General features: G+C 56.5%; 1 protein-coding gene across 6 annotated transcripts in view; it reads right to left on the reverse strand.

Annotated features, from left to right (window-relative positions):
* The window catches only part of BAIAP2 (BAR/IMD domain containing adaptor protein 2), a 40,226-nt gene that overhangs the window by 14,619 nt on the left and 6,814 nt on the right, over positions 1–18,793 (reverse strand). For all 6 annotated transcript variants that reach the window (XM_068413034.1, XM_068413031.1, XM_068413036.1 and 3 more), the window contains exons 2-6: positions 17,925–18,000; positions 15,931–16,017; positions 6,923–6,984; positions 6,590–6,661; positions 6,140–6,277 (exon numbers count right to left, since the gene is read on the reverse strand). In XM_068413034.1, the coding sequence (XP_068269135.1) occupies positions 6,140–6,277; positions 6,590–6,661; positions 6,923–6,984; positions 15,931–16,017; positions 17,925–18,000 (435 nt within the window). The remainder of the gene's footprint in view (positions 1–6,139; positions 6,278–6,589; positions 6,662–6,922; positions 6,985–15,930; positions 16,018–17,924; positions 18,001–18,793) is intronic.

The raw sequence follows: 18,793 nt of genomic DNA on the forward strand, positions 1-18,793 counted from the left end.
CAGCGTGCTCGGGCTCGGCAGCGTCCTCCCCAAGACCTCACCGACAAGCACGTACCGCTCGAGCGCTGCATTTTAAATCCAGACCTTGATTTAGGTTGTCAGCTTCAAATTCAGATTTGAAGCTAAATAAAATCATCGTCTAAATAAAATTCCCAGTTTAAAGGAGGAAAAACACTCCCACTTGTGAGCCGAGGGGGCAGGGAGCCAGCCAGGGCAGCTCTCGCCGTGGTCACGGCCGTGCCGAAAGCCAGAGCACGCGCCGGAGCCACCCAACAGCTCCAGAAACCTTTTCTGGGTTTCTAGGCTGGAGAGACCTCAAATAACTCCCCCGTGCCCCCCCCCCCACCTCAACACATCGACTGCCAATTCACCAGGAGCTGCTGACCTAATTAGCAATGTCAGCACGCGGCGCTGGGCGCAGACGGGGAAGGGTTCGGTTTAAGATGCTGCCGTGGCTCCGGCCGGGAGCCAGCAGAGCCAGGGCTCCCGCCTGGCCCAGGCAAGCAGCAGTCCCGGGGAGGGGGAGCCTGGTCCCGGCAGCCCGGGGGGGGCTCAGCCAGGGACCCCCCAGCTCCCTCCTGGCTGCCTGAGGATGCTGGAGCAAAGCCCGGCCACGCTTGGTCCAGCCCCAGCTGGGCAACCTCCACGCAGAAGCCAGACCAAGGTACCCCAGTGGGTCAGACAGTGAATTAGGAACAAGAAAACATGAAAGAGGGAACACAGTGCTGCAAAGCCCCCCCATTCTGGCACAGAAAAGCCAGGGCACGCAAAGGCTCACGCTAACATCTTCCCAACACCTGGCAGCTAGGTGTGTGAAGATGAAAAAGCATCCGACAAGTGTCAAAACTCGAGTCCTTTTCAACGTGCCACCATCCGTGTGGTTAGTGCAGGTGAAACAGCACCATCATCACTGAACTTCGGTCAAGCATTTAATAACAACCCGGCCTTACTGGAAAAAAATTAGTTCAAAAATTAGTTCGGCATCGGGAGCGATGATGGGGAGAGGACCGTGGCTCCGCACTGGCTCTCGTCCCAGGGAGGGACAGTGGCACAGAGCAGCAGGGAGAAGAGACAAAGGGAAGAGGGGAACAGAGGACTGTGAGCTGTGCTGGAGCCATGGGGCAGGCTGAAATACCCAGAAGGAGCAAACTCCAGGAGAAGGGAGGATTTATTTAGGGAACCACAAGGGAGAACAGTTAGAAAGTAATGGGATAAAATAAGGAAGAAGTTAGGCTGATTAGCAGAGGAAGAGCATCTAAGCTGTCGAATAGTCTCATGGAGAAACAGCTGAAAACCTGCCATGGTATACAGCCAAACTGAGGAAAACAACCAGCACCGTCCCCGGGGCAAAGACAAACTCCCCCTGCCCTGCACGAGCACTGGCATCGCCAGCCAGGGAAGGTCTCCCAGCGCCCGCCAGCTCCATCACCCCCCTCCGCGATGCTGCGGCCACTGCGGTGCTGATGGTTATCAGAGGTGAAATAACCCACAGAGCAGACCCCGGGGAGCACAACCCCGACAGCTGTGCTGCTCCAGGGACACCAGCCCGAGAAGGGCTGTCTCCCCTCGTTACGTGGCCTGTCTCACACATCTGTTTATCAGGGCATCAGCCTCATCCTGTTGCTGCTCCTATAAAGCACCAACCACACACACACATGTGATATTACATAAAATTTACAGAGAGCAAACCCACAGCAAGCGCCTTCTCCAGCCTCCTGCGCGGGGGTTTTGTGGGCAGCTGCTTAAAACAGTCCCTCAATACCAGGATGCCCCGGATCAATGGCTCAATGCACAAGGCTGGGTACCAAAACGCTCACCAGCCACGGGGACTGCGCAGGCACGGGGACTGAGGGACCAGCTTCCCACAAGAGCTATTCGAGGCACCTCAGCCCAGAGGAAAAGAAGTTTTAACTCTGGTTTTGTGTATGCATAGCAGCTGCTTATAGATTTGCAGAGCTGGTTTCGGGAAGCCACGCTTTGGGCTGGAGCCTGTAGCTCTCCCGGGGTGGAAGGGACGCTGCCAGCCCCGGCGGCTGAGCAAGCCCACCCCAGCTACAGCAAGGACATGGAGACCACCCTCCTCCCGGTGCTGCCTCTTTCACAAGCACTCACAGGCCACCAAGGCTGAAAAAGCTGCTTCAGTGTAGGGCTCTCGCAGCACCGTGCCTGGGGAGAGGAGGGTCCCGTGCCCGGCCAGAGCGAGGGGTGCTGAAACCCCACCGACCCCCAAAGCGTCCCCAGACGCTCAGGGCTACAGCCCCACGCTAAGAGGGGACAACATCGCCAGCATGCGAGTTCACAGCTGATTACAGAGTAAAAATAGAGGTAAAAAATACCCCAAGGGATGAGCTCCCTGGTAAGATCCTGAGACATGAGCAGGTAACACCTCGGAGCTGTGTGAATGCTCAGGTTGGTGCTGCCCGAGTCAGGATGGCAAGAAGGACCCTGGTGCAGAGTTATCTAGTTACCTGCAGCCACTGGGCTTTTACATAATTCTTCCCTATTTGACTTTTACATAAGCCCTTGTAACCTGGTTTGTGCAAACTCCTCATCAGATGGAGCTTCTCGACCTACACCTAAAAATTATTCCTCCTGATGGGAATATCAAAATGAGGTTTCAATTACAACAGTTTATCACCCCCCCCAGGTTATTTGGCACAGGGGCATACAACATCCCCAGAGGAGCAGGTGGAGGTGTGGGCAAGCAGAGGACACCCGGGCAGGAGCTGAGCTCAGCCCACCGCCCCCAGCCCAGCAAAGCCTGGCTCTGCAGGGCTGGAGGAGAGTTTGCTTCAGCACAAACAGCCAGCTCCAGCTCCGCTCTTCAGCCTGAATTACCGTCAGTGTCGTCTCAGCCCGATGGAGAAACCCAGTTGCTTGCAGCACTAATATGATTTGATAAATAGTTTGAACCAACCTAACTTCATTGTTGAGCTGCTGATTCAATCAAGGTCCCAAACCCATCGTGACCTTGATTTCACGGCTTGATCATAACCAGCATTTAATGAAGTTACAACAGTTTAGCTTCCTTGGTCATTGTTTAATCTTAATATTGTTTTCGTTCTTCTTCATAAAAGACATGGAGTGAATGGAATTGGTTTATCCTCCGGGTTTTCAACACAGGTCAAAAAACCCTCAGTACCTACATAACTAAGATGAGACATTTGAGGCAGCTCAGTGTCTCAGCTTTCATTGCTCATGAATAACAAAAGCTCTGGACTGATTCACGGGGAACAAAAAGCCTGGCGTTACTGCGACATTCAGCAGCAACAACCCACAACCGCAGCTTCTCTTGACCATGACAGACAAAGCTCTGGAGATGGAAAATCACTCCTGCAGCATAATTGTGCTTTGAGCTGCTTTTAAGCTACCTGAGTCGTCCTTACTGCAAACCACAAGGTGTTTTAAATCCTCAGCCCTTTCAATCCCGTGGTGCCCATCCTCATCTATTAAATTTCACAAAACAAGCACAAAAGACAGCAGCCAGATGACATGGGACTTGCAGACAGCCCTGGGTCAGCTCTCTCCATGCAAAAAGTGGCTGATGAAGCTCAGGAGAAGCCTCCTGCAAGCGTCCCTGAGCATCACGCCGCATCCCAAGCAGACCTCCTCAACCTCCATCTTCCCGCAGCTACTGCTCACCAGCCACAAGATGATTAGTTGTGTGCAGTGCCTGCTGAATGTCAGCATTTATTTCTGCTTTATAAAGGGAGAAAATCTGAACTGGAGACTCACAGGTGAGTTGTTTGGGTTGTTTCACTGGGCTTTCTGGTCAATCTAGCAGAGCACGGAGCCCAAGCCATGCTGCTACCCTGGCCCAGGTGAGGGCTGTCCTCTGCCACCCGTCAAACCAGAGCCTGAACAGCCCCAAACCTCCTCTCACCTCAGCACAGCCAGATGATGCTACAGGAACCACGTCCCGGAGCTCCTCGAAGGAGCACGTCTCTGCCTCTCCCACAGTGGTCATCTCACCCACCCACCTCACTCACAGGCGATGACAAGATGTGGCCACTCAACAAGCGGTGACAAGGCAGAAAGGAGCAATTCTGCTTCCCGTAGTATTAAACACAAAGAGAAATCACGACAGAGCACCAGGCTCCTGGCTGCTGACTGCTGCAGCGGCTTAACTGGATGAGTCTTCAAAAGAGGAGTAAGATGTTCTTGCTTTATCGAAGGAGATGATGGATGTAGCTACCAGGACACCTCCATCCCCAGCAGCTCCTCCCAGTCCGAGATAAGTCATCTGCAACAGCCCATCAGAGGAGCTCCATCCAGTTGTTGTCTGATGGGTGTGTGGTCCCCCGGCACCAGCCTGATGAAGTCTTCAGCTTCCTGCAAGGTGCCTTCAGCAGACTCCGAGGAGGCCATCAGGGATTTTACAACCCCATGGTGTGACACCAGCAGCTCTGCAGATGCTCCTGGATCACTAAACCTGGTTTCACTAAGCCCAGCCCAAGGCTCCCTCCTCGGGCTGGTACCAACACCCACGCAGCTCCATGCTGGACCCCCCCTTGCAGCAATCCCCCCCGCTCTCCAATGCCCAGGCAAAGGTAAGGACAGCATCAGGGGCTGCCCAAAACACCCTCTTTTTCTGTTGAAAGGCAACACCAGCACCACAGCCAGCAGAGAACAGAGGGAAAACTCAGCAGAGAACAGGGGGAAACCCGCCCTCTTGGCTGAACTCAGCCATTTAACTTTGTATTTTGATCTAGGGGGGGAAAAAAAGCAGCGAGCAGTTGAGCAGCCTCGCAGCTCTTTAAGCTCAAAAGCCACCGTAAGGCTTTTTCAGAGATAAGCACTTCCTAAATACTCACTGCCGAAAGATTAAGAGCATGAAAGCCTGATCCTGTTTCCCTGCCCGAAGTGGCCGTGCTAACAGGGCTACCCCATCCCCACCACGGCACCAAACCGTCGCTCATCTCCCAGGTGGATAAAGCCAAGCACTGGGACAGATTTTTCTCCTCCTCCGACTCTGGTGTGGGACAAACACCACCCGAAGTGCCACCGACGTTTAGATCCCCTTCAGCACACACGGATCATTCCCACATCACCGGCCAGTGGCAGCCGAAGAACAGATCCTGGTCCCAGCACAACGCACTCATGCCTCAGAGACAAGACTAGGTCATTTCTGGCTTCAGGGTTCATCTTCCCCTTTTCAAGGTACTACTCGTGCTGCAACTGGTCAACAGCCTTAACTTGAGTGGCACCACGAGGACCTCCAGCCAACGAGGACCTCCAGCCAACCAGGAGCCCCCCAGCTGGAGAGGGTTTGCAGATGGGTGCATCAACCTCTCGTTAAGGTTTCCCATGTTCAGCCCTGCTCCAGGTGAAGCTCAAACCAAAGGTTGCAGACTTCAGAAGACCCAAACTCCTGCCACGAAGGCATCAGTGACCCGGGTGCCGCAGCCCCACGGCACATCCCACTCCCCCAGCACTGTCGGCACCAGCCCTGGATGCTCCTCACCGAGACGCCAACCCCGACTCCCTCCCCACAGGGAATCCCAACACCTTGACCTCCAAAACGTGCCCATCCCACAGCACAACCCACCCGGGCAGGTGCTGAGGGACCCCAGCCCCGCGCAGCCGGGACCCGATTAGCAACGGGCGCGTGGTCGGTGAGCGAGCCCACGCCGCGATCACACCGCGGTGATTCACCGCCGCCGCCCCCGGCCCGCCCCGGCAGCCTGGGGGAGGGGGCGCCCCGCCAGCAGGCACAGAAAATATTTAAGCAAAACACCATCCAGAGGAAGATGGATCTGGCACAACAGAAATTAATGATCTTTTTGGGTTCATTCATTAAGCAAAGGAGCAGAGGATGGCGCAGGGTTAGTCACCACCGCGCCGCCCAGCACAACGCCTGCCGTCGGCGGAGCTCGCAGCCCCCCCTCTGCACCGTCCTCCCCCGGGGTGGCCACGAGACAAACTGCTGCCCCCTCCCTATCCACACCTCCCACAGCCCACCCTGAGTGCTGCTGCGCCCTGAAGAAAGCAGCAAGGCTTACCCAAACGCTTGCAAGAGCCAGGCCACCCCTGGCACGTGGTACCCGGCACCCGCTGCCCGGCACGAGGACGAGATGCTCGTTCCCCCCCACGCCGGCACGAGGACGAGATGCTCGTCCCCCCCTGCCCGGGCTCCTACCTGCAGCTCCTTGTCCGAGTACTTCTGGGGGTTTTTGCTGCCTTGACTCTTCTTCCGAAGTTTCTTCAGCTCCGCCTGGCACTTGTCCAGCGAGTCCCCCTTGCTCCTTTGCTCTGTCTGGTACTTTTTCAGCGCAGCCTGGGTGTGACAGGAGAAAGCTCTGAGCAGCTGAAGCCAAAGCCCTGCCCTGGCCGCGGCTCCTGCTGCCGAGGGTTGGCAGAAGCAAGCAGACCCCCCCGGAGAAGAAGGATCCCCATGGCCCGGAGAGCAAACAGGGGCAGGAATAGTCTGACACCGGGGGAAACGCTGTTCTGTGCACAGTGATGGGACCCGTCTGTAACCAGGGGCATGAGCAGTGCCAGGCACAACTGGCCCCCGAGCAGGGAGTGGGGTGAGGGGGCAGCAGGAACAGGACACGGAGACACCCGACTGCGCCCGTCCGTAACTCACGCTCAGGTACCGGGAGTCCAGCTCCACCTTCTGCTCCAGCTGCGTCAGGAGCTCGTTGTGGAAGGACTTGAGCTGTGGGCAGAAAGAAAACACGGTTCCTTGCGAATGCTGCCCGGGGAGCGGGGCTGTGCAGCCCAAGCAGAGTGAGGGACAGACAGACGCTCAGAGAGGGACCCAGCAGGGCAGAAGCAGGTGCCCAAGCTGACCAGACCCTTTGCAGCTCAGCAAATCCCCTTCAGAGGGGCTGGTGTCACCCGGTCAAAACATGGAAAACCATTTTGCTCGGCTCCAACACCGGCAGAGAGCCCGGCATGCCCGGGCTGGGGCACTCACCATCTCCTCCAGCTGGTTCTGGATCTGCCTGTGGACTTCTGCCATCTGGAAGAGCACATCTCCTGCAAGGACAAGACGCAGGGAGGGGGCTTGAGGTGCTGAGTCTGGGGGGACACCCCGGGCTGGGGCAGGCAGCCCCACTAGCAGGGAGGGGTCCACAGTCAGACCCAAGGGTGCTCCTGGAGTACCCCTGGTGCCCATCTTCGGGGAGCTGTAGGTGAGCAGATGTTCATCCGAGACAGTTGGACAAAGACACGTTCTTGTGTAGCATGAAGGGAAACAAGGACAGGCAGCAGCGGGACCCCAGCACCCAGGGGCAGCCCTGCCCGTGACCCACGGTGCCATCAGCCACCCCAGCTACGGCACGGCTCTACCCGTGCCAGCCCTTAGCCTGGCCGCAGGGATGTGACAAAGGAGCCAGAGATGATGGGATGAAGAAAGGTCCCTCATCCTGACCCGATTCACAGCCCAGATACTGAAGGAGCAGATGGAGACGAGATGCTGCGCTAATAACTGGGGTGGGAAGCTCAGTCCCACGAACGGCTGCCCACGGCCGAGGGATCCCAGCTCTGCTTTGTCTCTTCCTTTAATTTTTCTTTTCAAACGCAGAATTCCTCACGCCACACACACCCAGCGCGCCTTTCCTGGGAGGAAGGGCAGTGTCCTGCCTCAGCCCAGGCTCCAGACACACAGGAGCTGCGGGAGCCCACGCTGAGTCTCAGGACTCAGCCCCAGCAGGTCCCGCAGCCGGCGGTGGCTGGGAGCCCCCCGACACCCGCAGGGGCTCTGCAAAGGGCAGCAGCACCCCGTGTCCCATCCCAGAAAAAGCAGCGCAGCGCCCGGGATAACTCAAAGCCCCAAACGTGCAGCCCATAAAAACGTACGTGGAGTTTTAAATGAGAGAACGGCAACCTCAGGGGTGGGAAATGCGATGCGAAGGGGACCCCAGCCCCAGGACAACGTGTTGGGGGAGGTGGTGCGACGCTCCCGAGGCTACTCAAGGTGGAGGTGGTGGCTCCTGGCAGGGACGAGCCTGGAAACCCGCTGGGGATGGGGATGGCACAGCCCCAATCCCACCCGATGGTGGGTCCCCCCTCCCCGGCACGCACCGGAGACACACAGAGCCCAGGTTTGTGTCCACACGGGGCTGCTCACTCCTGTCCTGCTCCAGCAGCAAACGCTGTGGGTTTGGTGTGTTGAGAGGGTGGAGGAAAACACGAGTCCTCAGCGGAGGACACAGAGTCAAACCTCAGCGAGATCGGCATGAGCCAAACCAGCATCTCACCAGTGCATGGGAACCCCCGGGACCCTCGTTCAGCACAGCAGCGGATGGCAGAGGCTGGCCCAGCCCCAGCCCACCTCGGTCAGCCCGTCCCCGGCCCACGGGCCACATGCCAACACCGCCGGCCGGTCGGACACAGCCTGGCCCAACAGGTCTTTGCTCTCGTGGCTGAAACAATTCGTACTTTGCACCATACACCGTGTCCCAAAACCTTCTGCAAACATTAAAATCTGATCCCTTTTCGCCCTTGGTGGCACCAGCCCCCTTGGCCACGGGTTGATGCAGTAACAGAACGGCACCGGGGCCACTGTCCCCCCCTCTGTGCCCCCCGCTTGGCTCCTCGACGTGATACAAAGCGAGGAGGTGACCGGGAGGGACCCGTGTGCCCAGATTTCTGCTTCGTGAGGTGCCGAACAAAGCGGGGCAGCCCCCGGTGCCCACGCCAAGTGAGCAGCGGCCATGGCAGTCACACACGTCTGCGGCGAAGGGCTTGGTGTGGGCACGGGGTCGGCGCCGCGGGTCCGCCAGGAAATCGCTCCCGGTCGGGCTGCGGCAGCTCAATCGTGGGAAGTGCTCAACCCCCCCTGCGAGGAGGCAGCGACGTGACGCCGTCGCTCGGCTGAGATCGCTTTCTCAGAGCACATCAATGCAAGGGTGGCTCGCTTATTATTTCCAAAGCTCGCACCACCCCCTCTCCATTTCACTTCCCGCTGGGCCGGCGTGGAAACCCCGGCTGAGAAAGCTGGTGCGGGGCTGGCCAAGGGCTTTCTGGTGCTGAGCTCCCAGCCCATAGAATCACAGGATGATTTGGGTTGGAAGGGACCTTAAAGCCCATCCAGTTCCCACCCCGCTGCCATGGGCAGGGACACCTTCCACCAGACCAGGTTGCTCCAAGCCCCATCCAACCTGGCCTTGAACACTGCCAGGGAGGGGGCAGCCACAGCTTCTCTGGGCAACCTGGGCCAGGGTCTCACCACCCTCACAGTAAAGAATTTCTTCCTCAGATCTCATCTCAATCTCCCCTCTTTCAGTTTAAAACCATTCCCCTCGTCCTGTCACTCCAAGCCCTTGTCAAAAGCCCCTCTCCAGCTTTCCTGTAGCCCCTTCAGGCACTGGAAGGTGCTAGAAGGTCTCCCCGGAGCCTTCTCTTCTCCAGGCTGAACAGCCCCAACTCTCTCAGCCTGTCTTCATAGGAGAAGTGCTCCAGCCCTCTGAGCACCCGTGGCCTCCTCTGGACTCACTCCAACAGCCCCCACCCCGAGAGCAGGGCCCAGGGCACCCAGTAATAACACACACAGCCCCAAACCCCGCACCGGGTACACCCAGCTCCCTGCGCCGGGACACAGGGCTCTGCCCCCATTCCTCACCCAGGGAAGGAACCGGTTCCCACGGCCGGGGAGGTGCAACTCCCACGACAGAGATACGCATCTTGTTGTTCAGACTTTCTCCTCCACCACCACCCCCTTGGCTCGGCGAGAGCACGGGGCGTTTCAGCCCCACATCAAAGCGGGCAGCGGAGCGGAGCCTTTCCCACTGCAGGCTGCTCTGCATGCCCCCGTGCCCACCACGGTTGGTTTGCTTTGCCCTTTGCCCAGCCCAGCACCGAGAGCAGCCCAGGGCGAGCACCACGCGGCACAGGAAGGCGGCTGGACGCCAGGAAGGAGGCACGAGAGCTTCCCCCGGAGCCGAAGGAACCAGCTCCAGGCTCCCCGTGGCCTCTGCCATCACCGGGAGCCCGCGCGGGGCAGCAGCAGGATTTGACCGAAATCCCCTAAAATAGCTGCAGCGCGGGGTGAATTCACACACACCGCAACCCCCGCACCACGAGCTGCTTTGCCACCACAAAACAGCCACAGACCTTGTCAGACACCAACAGACACTTCACCCTGAAACCACCCAGCCTCACCCCGCGCGGCAGCGGGGAGGACGTGAAGCCGTGACTCAGAGGCACCGCGGCAGCTGGGAAGCCAAAATATTTCACGCCCTGGCTGGGGAGAGGATCCGTGGCATCGCGCTGACGGCAGATACCGCGGCACACCCCGGCCCACGCCACGGGCGCTCCGCATCGCTGCCCAGGGGTGTTTGTGAGTTAAACACGGTGGAGGGCAGAGAGCAGGGCAGGCACGCGGGTCACGGTGTAAATTGTACACAGCGTGCGAGCGCACCGGCCTCGCTGCCAAAACGCACATCCTACAGGTCAAGACACCCAAGGTGAAGCCTCTCGCCTAAGCCCAGAGGCAAAAAATAAAGCTGGGGAAGGGCAAAAGCACAGCCAAGGGTTCCACCTGCCCGCGCCGGGCTCGCACACCTTCCTGCCGCGCTGCAAAGCCCAACCAGGCGAGGAGGAGCTGCTATTTGCGTCCGTCTGACTCACAGTATCGCTCGGGGAGAACTATAGGGGCTATTGTGGGCCCTTCCCTACACCACACCCCGCCAGGAACCAGCAAACAGGTTGTTCCACATCCCTCCCCTCGCTCTCGGCCCCGCGCAGAGCCCAGCTGCCCCTCCAGAAGGCAGAGCCACAGGAACCCCCAACATTCGGGTATCTCACACCGTTTGGCTTTTGAGTTTTCAGAGCCTAAGGATTTTTTATTTTTTTTCTCCCCCTCTCGAGCTAGGTACGAGCCATTTTTAGTAAAAAAATGCATCGGTGAGGGAGCCAAACTGCTCCAAGCCAGAACATGTTGATGCTTGTGCAGGGCTGAAGCAACCAAGCTTGTCCTGCAAGGGCAGCGGGAGCTGGTGGCTTTGCCAGGGAGCCAGTCCCATGGCCACTGGCCACCGTCTCCCGCTGCCACCAGCATCAGGGATGCTTTGACAAGCAAACACCATTGCATCCTCATCAGCATCACTCCTCGCTCCTGTAAGACAGAGGATGCAGCACTGTCGACATCGCTCACCATCCAGATCACTTGGCTCTGGAGATTCAGATCCCAAATAAAGAGCGTGAAACGATGAACTGAGGAGTCCAGGGGCTCAGCTCCTCCACCCCGACACTGTGCTGGGCTTCTCCCTGTGCCTTTGTGTTAAGGGAGACCTGGAAAGGTGACGGTGCCATCAAGGGGAGTAACCAAGTTGGCAGAGAAGGAATATTAGCTCATTAATGAGAAAAAGCAACAGACAGTAACAGGGCAAACTGCCTGAGCTCCTGAAGCATGAGAGGAAGAAAGTAATCTGCTTTTCAATGGCTGGTTAAACGCTGTTAGCTGAATCCTTTGATGCCAAGCGAGCAGTTGAACGCAGGGAGGGGACGTGCCTGTGCCAGCAGGTTCCCTGGGCAGGCGGAGGTGCGACCGCAGCGGGTGCCTGGAGGAGAAGGGGCCAGGAGGTCCCTGCACCAGGCACCGCTCCCACACAGGCACCATCCCACTCCTCGCAGACTGTGCTGGGCAAAGGCGCCTGCTGGACAGGAGAGCTCCAGCGGTTTGGGTTCTTTTGGAGGAGTGGGGTGGAGAGCATCAGCCTTGTGCACATTACACCCAGGGATTGCTCCAGGGTGAGCCCCTGCCCCGCACGCGGCAGAGCAGGGCTCAGCCCAGTGGTCACCAGTTCCCCTCCCAGCACTGTGGGCTGCCCAGTTTCACACCTCTTGCTTTCCACCAGCTGCAGCACTGACCACCGTAACGGGCACCAAGCGTGGCGGCCGCCCCCCAGCTCCCACGGACACAGCTCGGGGACATCCCCGCGGCCGCCTCCCCCGTCCTGCAAACGGGGAGTAACTCTGCTCGCACGTCACGTCACAGAATCCCAGAATCAATGAGGTTGGAAGAGCCCTCTGGGATCATCAAGTCCAACCATTGCCCTGACACCACCATGGCAACTAGACCATGGCACTAAGTGCCATGGCCAGTCTTGTCTTAAACCCCTCCAGAGATGGTGCCTCCACCACCTCCCTGGGCAGCCCCTTCCCATGTCTAATGACCCTTGCTGAGAAGAGAAAGTCACGTCACGTGCTGGAGATCTCATCAAGCCAGATTCAAGGCAGAAGCTCGCTACTGAAAACTTTGGCAGTCTTTTTCCTCTTCCCTCATATTAAAGTCTCTTGATCCAAGTTCAGACACAGCACACGCCACAGACAAGCCCTCCAGCCACGGCAAGAAGCACTTCGCAGCCCAACGCCACATCCAGACACGGCGGCTCTGACTTGATCAGCTCTGACTTGATCAGCTCTGACATTCAATCGCGAGGCAACTCAAGGGAAGATCCGTGCGTGCGCAGCGGGAAGGATACGAGTGTGGGGAAACAATCAGCTCCTCTGCGCTGATTCATCTATTTCCTCTTCAGAAAGGTTTCACTTATCACAGCCCCAAACTACGGTACCTGATTTGTTGATGTTACATTAGCGACTCATCAGCATCATAATGATCAGCTCTCGTCTGCAGCCTCTGCTTCAACCCGGCTCGGCCAAGCTTAAGACATTTTTAATTTATTTATTGACAAGGTAAAGAAAAAAGCAAAAGCTTCCCCGGGCACCCTGACTCAGGCAAGTTCAGCGACACATTTCCAGGGATCGGCTCCCTCAGGCTGAGCAGGTGCCATTGGCACTTTTACCGTGGACAGATTAGAGATCCGGGTGACCTGCGACGCCCTGCGCTTCCCAACAGCCACCCCCGGGTGCGTACAGACCGTGTCATGTCGTACAGACCAGCACCCAACTGCTCTGGCAGCAGCTCTATGGGTGGCACAGGAGGACACGACTGCACAGACCTCCCTGCACCAGCCTGGAGCCGCCCGGCTCAGACCCACATGAACCGATCCATCCCGCACGCCAGCAGTGCCAGGACGGGCAGCGAATGCCTCCAGGAGCTGGGGGTGGCCACACAAGCAGCTCTGCCCCCTCCTAAGGTCTGCCAAGCTCCCAGCACAGCCGATGGATGGCAGAAACCAGCCCACGGACACACACGTGGCCCCTCCGTCCCTCCCGAAAGGATGGGGCATCCCTGCGGGAGCTCGTCCCGGGCGCGGTGCCCGGGCACGCAGCAGGTAGGCAGCCTGGAAGATGAAGGTGAAATCCAAGCATTACACACAGCTGCTACGTGTTAGAAACTCCAGCCAGGCAACACGCTCTTCGCAGATGCTCATTTAACAACCTCCACTTCACTTACCCAGACGCAGGTCGGAGAGAACAAGCCTGCTGCCACGGCAGGCTGAGCTAACCAGAAGATGTGAAGGCACCGAAGAGGCAGCTGAGCCCCTCCGGAGGTGGGCAGCAGTCTTTAAGAGGTATTTCTTGTGTCTGTGCACCTTTGGCAAGCCCATTCCTACAGGTCCCTTCCCTGAGGGAACTGCACAGCTTGGAGGCTCAGCCCTGAATTTCTGGAACAATTTCTCTGGCAAATGAGGCCTCTCAGCCGGTGGAAACGCAGGCCCAGAGCATCCCTTCTCCACCCGTGCAAAGCTGTTACCCACAAGCCACTACGTGCATCATTAAGTCCAATTTTAAGCAAGATCAAGCAAGATGACCGCTGCTCTCCCACCCTGGAGCTGGTCTCCACGGGCAGAGGGACCTCACTGCAGGGACAGCAAGTCACTCCCCACAGGGAAATATTTCCCTGATTCAGGTTTGGTTTTCTAGGCGCTGCTCCAGCAGGTCCCCAGGGGACACGGGGCACCACGACCACCACCAGCTCGGTGGTCCCCAATCACACATCGAACACTACAACGACCTTTGACATTGGTGGGATCTATATCTGCATCTCCGCTGCTGCGGGAAGCGTCCACCCAAAACAACTGCTAATCCAATTAACAGGTTAATCCCTCTCCCCTGAGCAGCACAAGGCTCTGAACCACGCTGCCGCCAAGGGCCAGGCCAGACTGAGGACCAGCAGTGAGGACCAGGCTCTGTGCCCAGCCCCAATCTCCAGTGGAGATGGTTCTACCCCACATCCCTCCGTGATGCTCATCAGCGTTTTAAAAGCCATAAGGAGGTTGTTTAACACCCCTGAAACCCAGCATCCTCCACTGACACCAAACAGCTCCGCAGCACATGACAAAGGTGCCACCGGTCCTGATTTTATTGTGCAAATTGCGTATCACAAGAAAGTCACCGTCTACCAGAGGCTCATTTCAGCTCAACGATGGAAGACTAATCACTTTCATAGCACCGTGCTTCAGTCAGAGCAGCCTTCACTAATTCACGAGGACCTTTGAGAAAACCAGCCACTCCACAACATCCACCTCCAGCCCTGGAGGAGTTTTCCCACAGGTGCTGTTCAGCCCCAAGCAGCCCGGCCCCAGCATCCCAGCACCCCCCCAGCCTGGCTGAACCTGCCTCCGGCCCCGCTCCCTGGAGAAGAAAACCCCTTCCCATGACTTTGCCATGGCCTAGTTTTCGAGGGGGGCCAAAGAAACATCCTTTTGAGTAGCATCCAAGGGAGCTGAGCAGCCATTTGCTGCTGCCTCCAGTAAGGGATGACACAACCCAGACCCCAGGGTTATCAGTGGCATTTTTCACCCCGCGGGGAGGGGGGGTGTGTCCCCGGCTGTTATCAGCTCCAGCAAACCACAGCCAGAAATTTTATCTTTAACTTTCTTCCAGGCAGAGCAGCTGCCACAATAAATATCAGCGAGATCAACAGAGCGAGAGGTCTGAGGGGCAGCGGCTCGTCAGGGCTCGGGGCTGAGCAGGAGCTGCTGGGATCCTCCTTCAGACGTGCTCACGCCACCAATGGAAGGCGAAGTAACTGGGAGGTGTTTTAAACCAACCCCAAAATCCTCCAGCCACACGCCGAGCGCCTGCGGGAGGGCACAGAGGCCCCGCTGCCAAACCGCCGTCCTTCGGCGAGGAGCGAGTACCCCCAGGACACGCCAAAGCCGGGTTTTAAGTGCGAGCAAAGCCCGGAGCTGCTCTGAAGGGGAGGCAGGTTTGCAGTCCCCAGCTCCTGCCCTCGCACAGCTCAGCAGCCTCTGATAAGGCTTTCCCAAGCTTTTACTACCAGGAGGACGGAGCTGCTGCATCTTCCACCCACACAGAGGCAAAGAGGAAGCCCTTAGTAAGGTCTGCGCAGCCTTCACAACCTCAGGCACTGCGTGCATTGCACACAAGGCTCTTTTGTTTTATTAAGCAGGAGCAGATCGCTACAGGCAGCCCAAACCCAAGCGATGGAGTCGGTTTCCATAGACACTTTCTGCTTCCCCATCAAAATTCAGCTGCAGCCAGGAGCTGTGCGTGGCTGGGGGTAAGCGGTGCCTGACACCGAACGCACCACGGCGAACCCAAAGCCTGGCCCCTCCGAGGGGCTGTTTACTCGGTGCTTCGTCAGCCTTTAGAGTCATTTCAGCTCAACCTCTTCTCTGCTAATTGACCTCCCCAGAGAGATGGCGTTAACGAGGACGGTTTGCCACATCCCAGCACTGCGATGCAGTGAGGGATCCCACAGGAGGGACTGGGAGGAGGAGGAGGAGTTCACCTGGGGCTGCACAGGCAGAGACCAAAGCCCATCTCAGCCCCAGAACAGCCTTAACGAGAGGCTGCAGCATCCCTGGGGGGAGCTGGGAGAGGGGCCACATCGAACCCCGTCCGTGCCCCAAAATCCTGACACTAAGAATAGGGTTTTTGGAGCTCCGTTAACAGTTAATACAGAGACACTTTTACCATCCGCATGAGACAGGATCAGCTCCACGTTGAGCTTGTTACCCCCATCAACAGCAAAAAATCTGGTTTCATTCCTGTGCTCAGAGCCTGCTCTGGCCTGCAACCCCATTTAGCAATAAATCGGTGACTTACCCAGTTCTTTAGATCCTTGGCTTTCACTGGCCAACTCTCCCATCTTAACCAGAGCATCAAAGTATCCTTTTGCTGCGTATGTCATACCTAAAAGCATCCAAAAAAATGCAGGTTATATTCTCTTTAATGGCTATTATAAAACTTCTATGGCACTGAAGAGATGCTTGACACTAAAAAAGACATTACTTCAAAGGGCTTAACCCCACGGGGAGGGACTAGAGAACAAACAGAAGGAAAATGAGTGAAGATGGAAGAAAGCTGGAGCAGCGAGATTACAGGGCTATCAAGGAGAAGAAAGGTATGTGCAGGACCTCAGTGGTTTCCATTCCAGTGTAACCACCAGCCTGGCTAACGCTGCTCAGAAAAATCACTGCGGAATAATTGAATATCACAGACTTTCATTACAGTTCAGCCTTGTTTGTTGACATTTCAGCTACGCGCTCCGCTTTAATCAGATAAGCGGGGGGTTTCCTCTAGTCACGGGAACACGTTGTACAGCCTCAGCTCAACGCCATCGATGACGTGTTGGAGCCTCTTCCAGCGTGACTTGCTCGTGGAGACACTTCCTTCAGATGCCCCCACGAGCTCAGAGATCCAAAGTAAAGGATGACCAAAGACAACTCTAAAAATTACAGGAAGACCTTGGGCTGCAAAGCGTCTTCACAGCAGGGACGTGAGAAAGAGAGAAAACCAGCGATCATACTGGTTATCCACAAAGTGCTGTGGTTACGGCGTGCCCAGCTTCAGCTGTGTTAAACCAGCGTGTGATCAACAGGCTCCACCACCCAGGTAAGGAGAAGCTTCGTTATTGGTGTAACATCTTAGAAGAATAAATAAAAACCACAGTTCCAAGTGCAACCTCTCCCCCTGCCCTCCTGCAGGGATGCAGCAGGCAGAAGCACACCCAAACATGAACCCCTGCTCCGTTCACTAGGAACAGCTGGGAAATTGTGCTGCTTGTAAGGGTGTAGTAAGTGCCCCATCCCTGGGGGATCAGAGTCCACGGCCCCTGCGCAGCGGAGCGGGATGGACGGGCGCTTCCCACGTTACGGCCAGTTGGTCCATTAAAACCTAATTAAAACCAGCGCTGAGAACTGGCCAGCAAGCAGCGTGGAGGAGAATGGCAGGAGGGCTGCGTCTTAAACGATCCTTCACCGAAACATCCAGGAACCTCACTTGACTTGTGGGAAATAAAACCAGCCCCAGGCACAAAGCAAGAAGGCACAGATCCCTCCCAAAGTCAGATTTCAAACGTCAGCGTTCAACAACATGAGACACCAAAGTATTTTTTTCCACTGGCTTAAGATTACGACAGCCTCTTCCCTCACAGGCACTTTCACTGAACCAATTAAAAAAATAAAATCCAAGAGACATGTGCAGAGCCCTCCCCGAGGGAACGCAGCTGCCTCTGGGGTCGAAGAAACCCAGCCTTAAACCTCCTCAAAACCAAGCTGAGCAGGGCCCAGGCAGTACACAAAGCTGTTTTAAGTCAAAATAGTCCACTTCTGGTTTTCATCATATTTTACTTGTGACCATTTAAACCTACACCTCCCTAACGGCTCCCAATAGGACCCTGTATTCCCAGCCAGGAGCTGCCACTGCTATTTTTAGGGGTTTTTTTCCTCCTCTTCTGGGCAATCTGAACATTTCAATAACACACCTCTAAACAGACCTTAAAAATCTTAATTCTAAGTATTTTAAAGTAACATTTAAAGATAAACTGGTTGGAGATGTATTTGTTATCCAGCTGCCACCCAGCATCTTATCACTTGAATCCTTTCCACATCTGCATGCCTTGCACGCCCCAATGACGTGAGCTTTGCATTGAGGTCCAAGAACCATCTCCCCAGTTCCCTTCCCTCACCCTCCTGGGAACAAAGAGCATCCCACGCTGGTTTTCCAGCTTTCCTCCTCCCTCCCGAGGCCACGCTGTCCGGCCGACCCCACCGGACCCTCGCCAGCCCCCAGCGTCCCACCAATGCAGCTCCACTTACTTGCTAAGGCTTTTTCATAGGTCTTCCCCATAGAAATGAAATTCCTGAGGCTGGGATTGAACTGCTCCATGATCGTCTGGAGGAAAGAGAAGAACATCATCTGGGTTAGCAGAGACAGACAGGAGGGGGACAGAGCAGCTCCACGCTGAACCCCGTGTTCATCAATGCAACAACAGAACAACAAAAATCCTCCCACACCCCTCAGAATCCCAGAATCACTGAGGTTGGAAGAGCCCTCTGGGATCATCGAGTCCAACCATTGCCCTGACACCACCATGGCAACTAGACCAGGGCACTAAGTGCCATGGCCAGTCTTTTCTTAAACCCCTCCAGAGATGGTGACTCCACCACCTCCCTGGGCAGCCCCTTCCAATGGCTAATGACCCTTGCTGAGAAGAAATGCTTCCTAATGTCCAACCTGAACCTCCCCTGGAGAAGTTTGAGGCTGTGTCCTCTTGTCCAGAGACTGTGCAAAAAGAAGCATAAGATGCCTTGAGCAGGTGCCTCACCAGAAGAGATAAGTGAATGCCCTGAACTAGGAAATTATCAGATATGGCAATTATAACCATAATAATAACCGTAAGTGACCATCAGACAGCAGGCAATGGCCCTCACACCCACCACGAAGTTGACCTGAGTTCTGGGAGTTGATGGCTGGTGATGTCCCACTCCTGGGACGGCCTTGGAGAGCACCATCAGCTTGGTCCATCACGGACAAGCAGAAAGGGCTGAAGAGCTGAATTTGAAACAGCCACCAAGGAGCTGAAGACAGAACAGAGCCACCACCATCCCCACTGCACTGGGGCCAGCCACGGCTGAAGCCACGTGTGAGGAATTACACCTCGGGTTCAAAGCACTTGGTGCCACTT

Source organism: Nyctibius grandis, chromosome 15 (genome assembly GCF_013368605.1).
Source record: "Nyctibius grandis isolate bNycGra1 chromosome 15, bNycGra1.pri, whole genome shotgun sequence".
Classification (NCBI taxonomy): domain Eukaryota; kingdom Metazoa; phylum Chordata; class Aves; order Nyctibiiformes; family Nyctibiidae; genus Nyctibius; species Nyctibius grandis.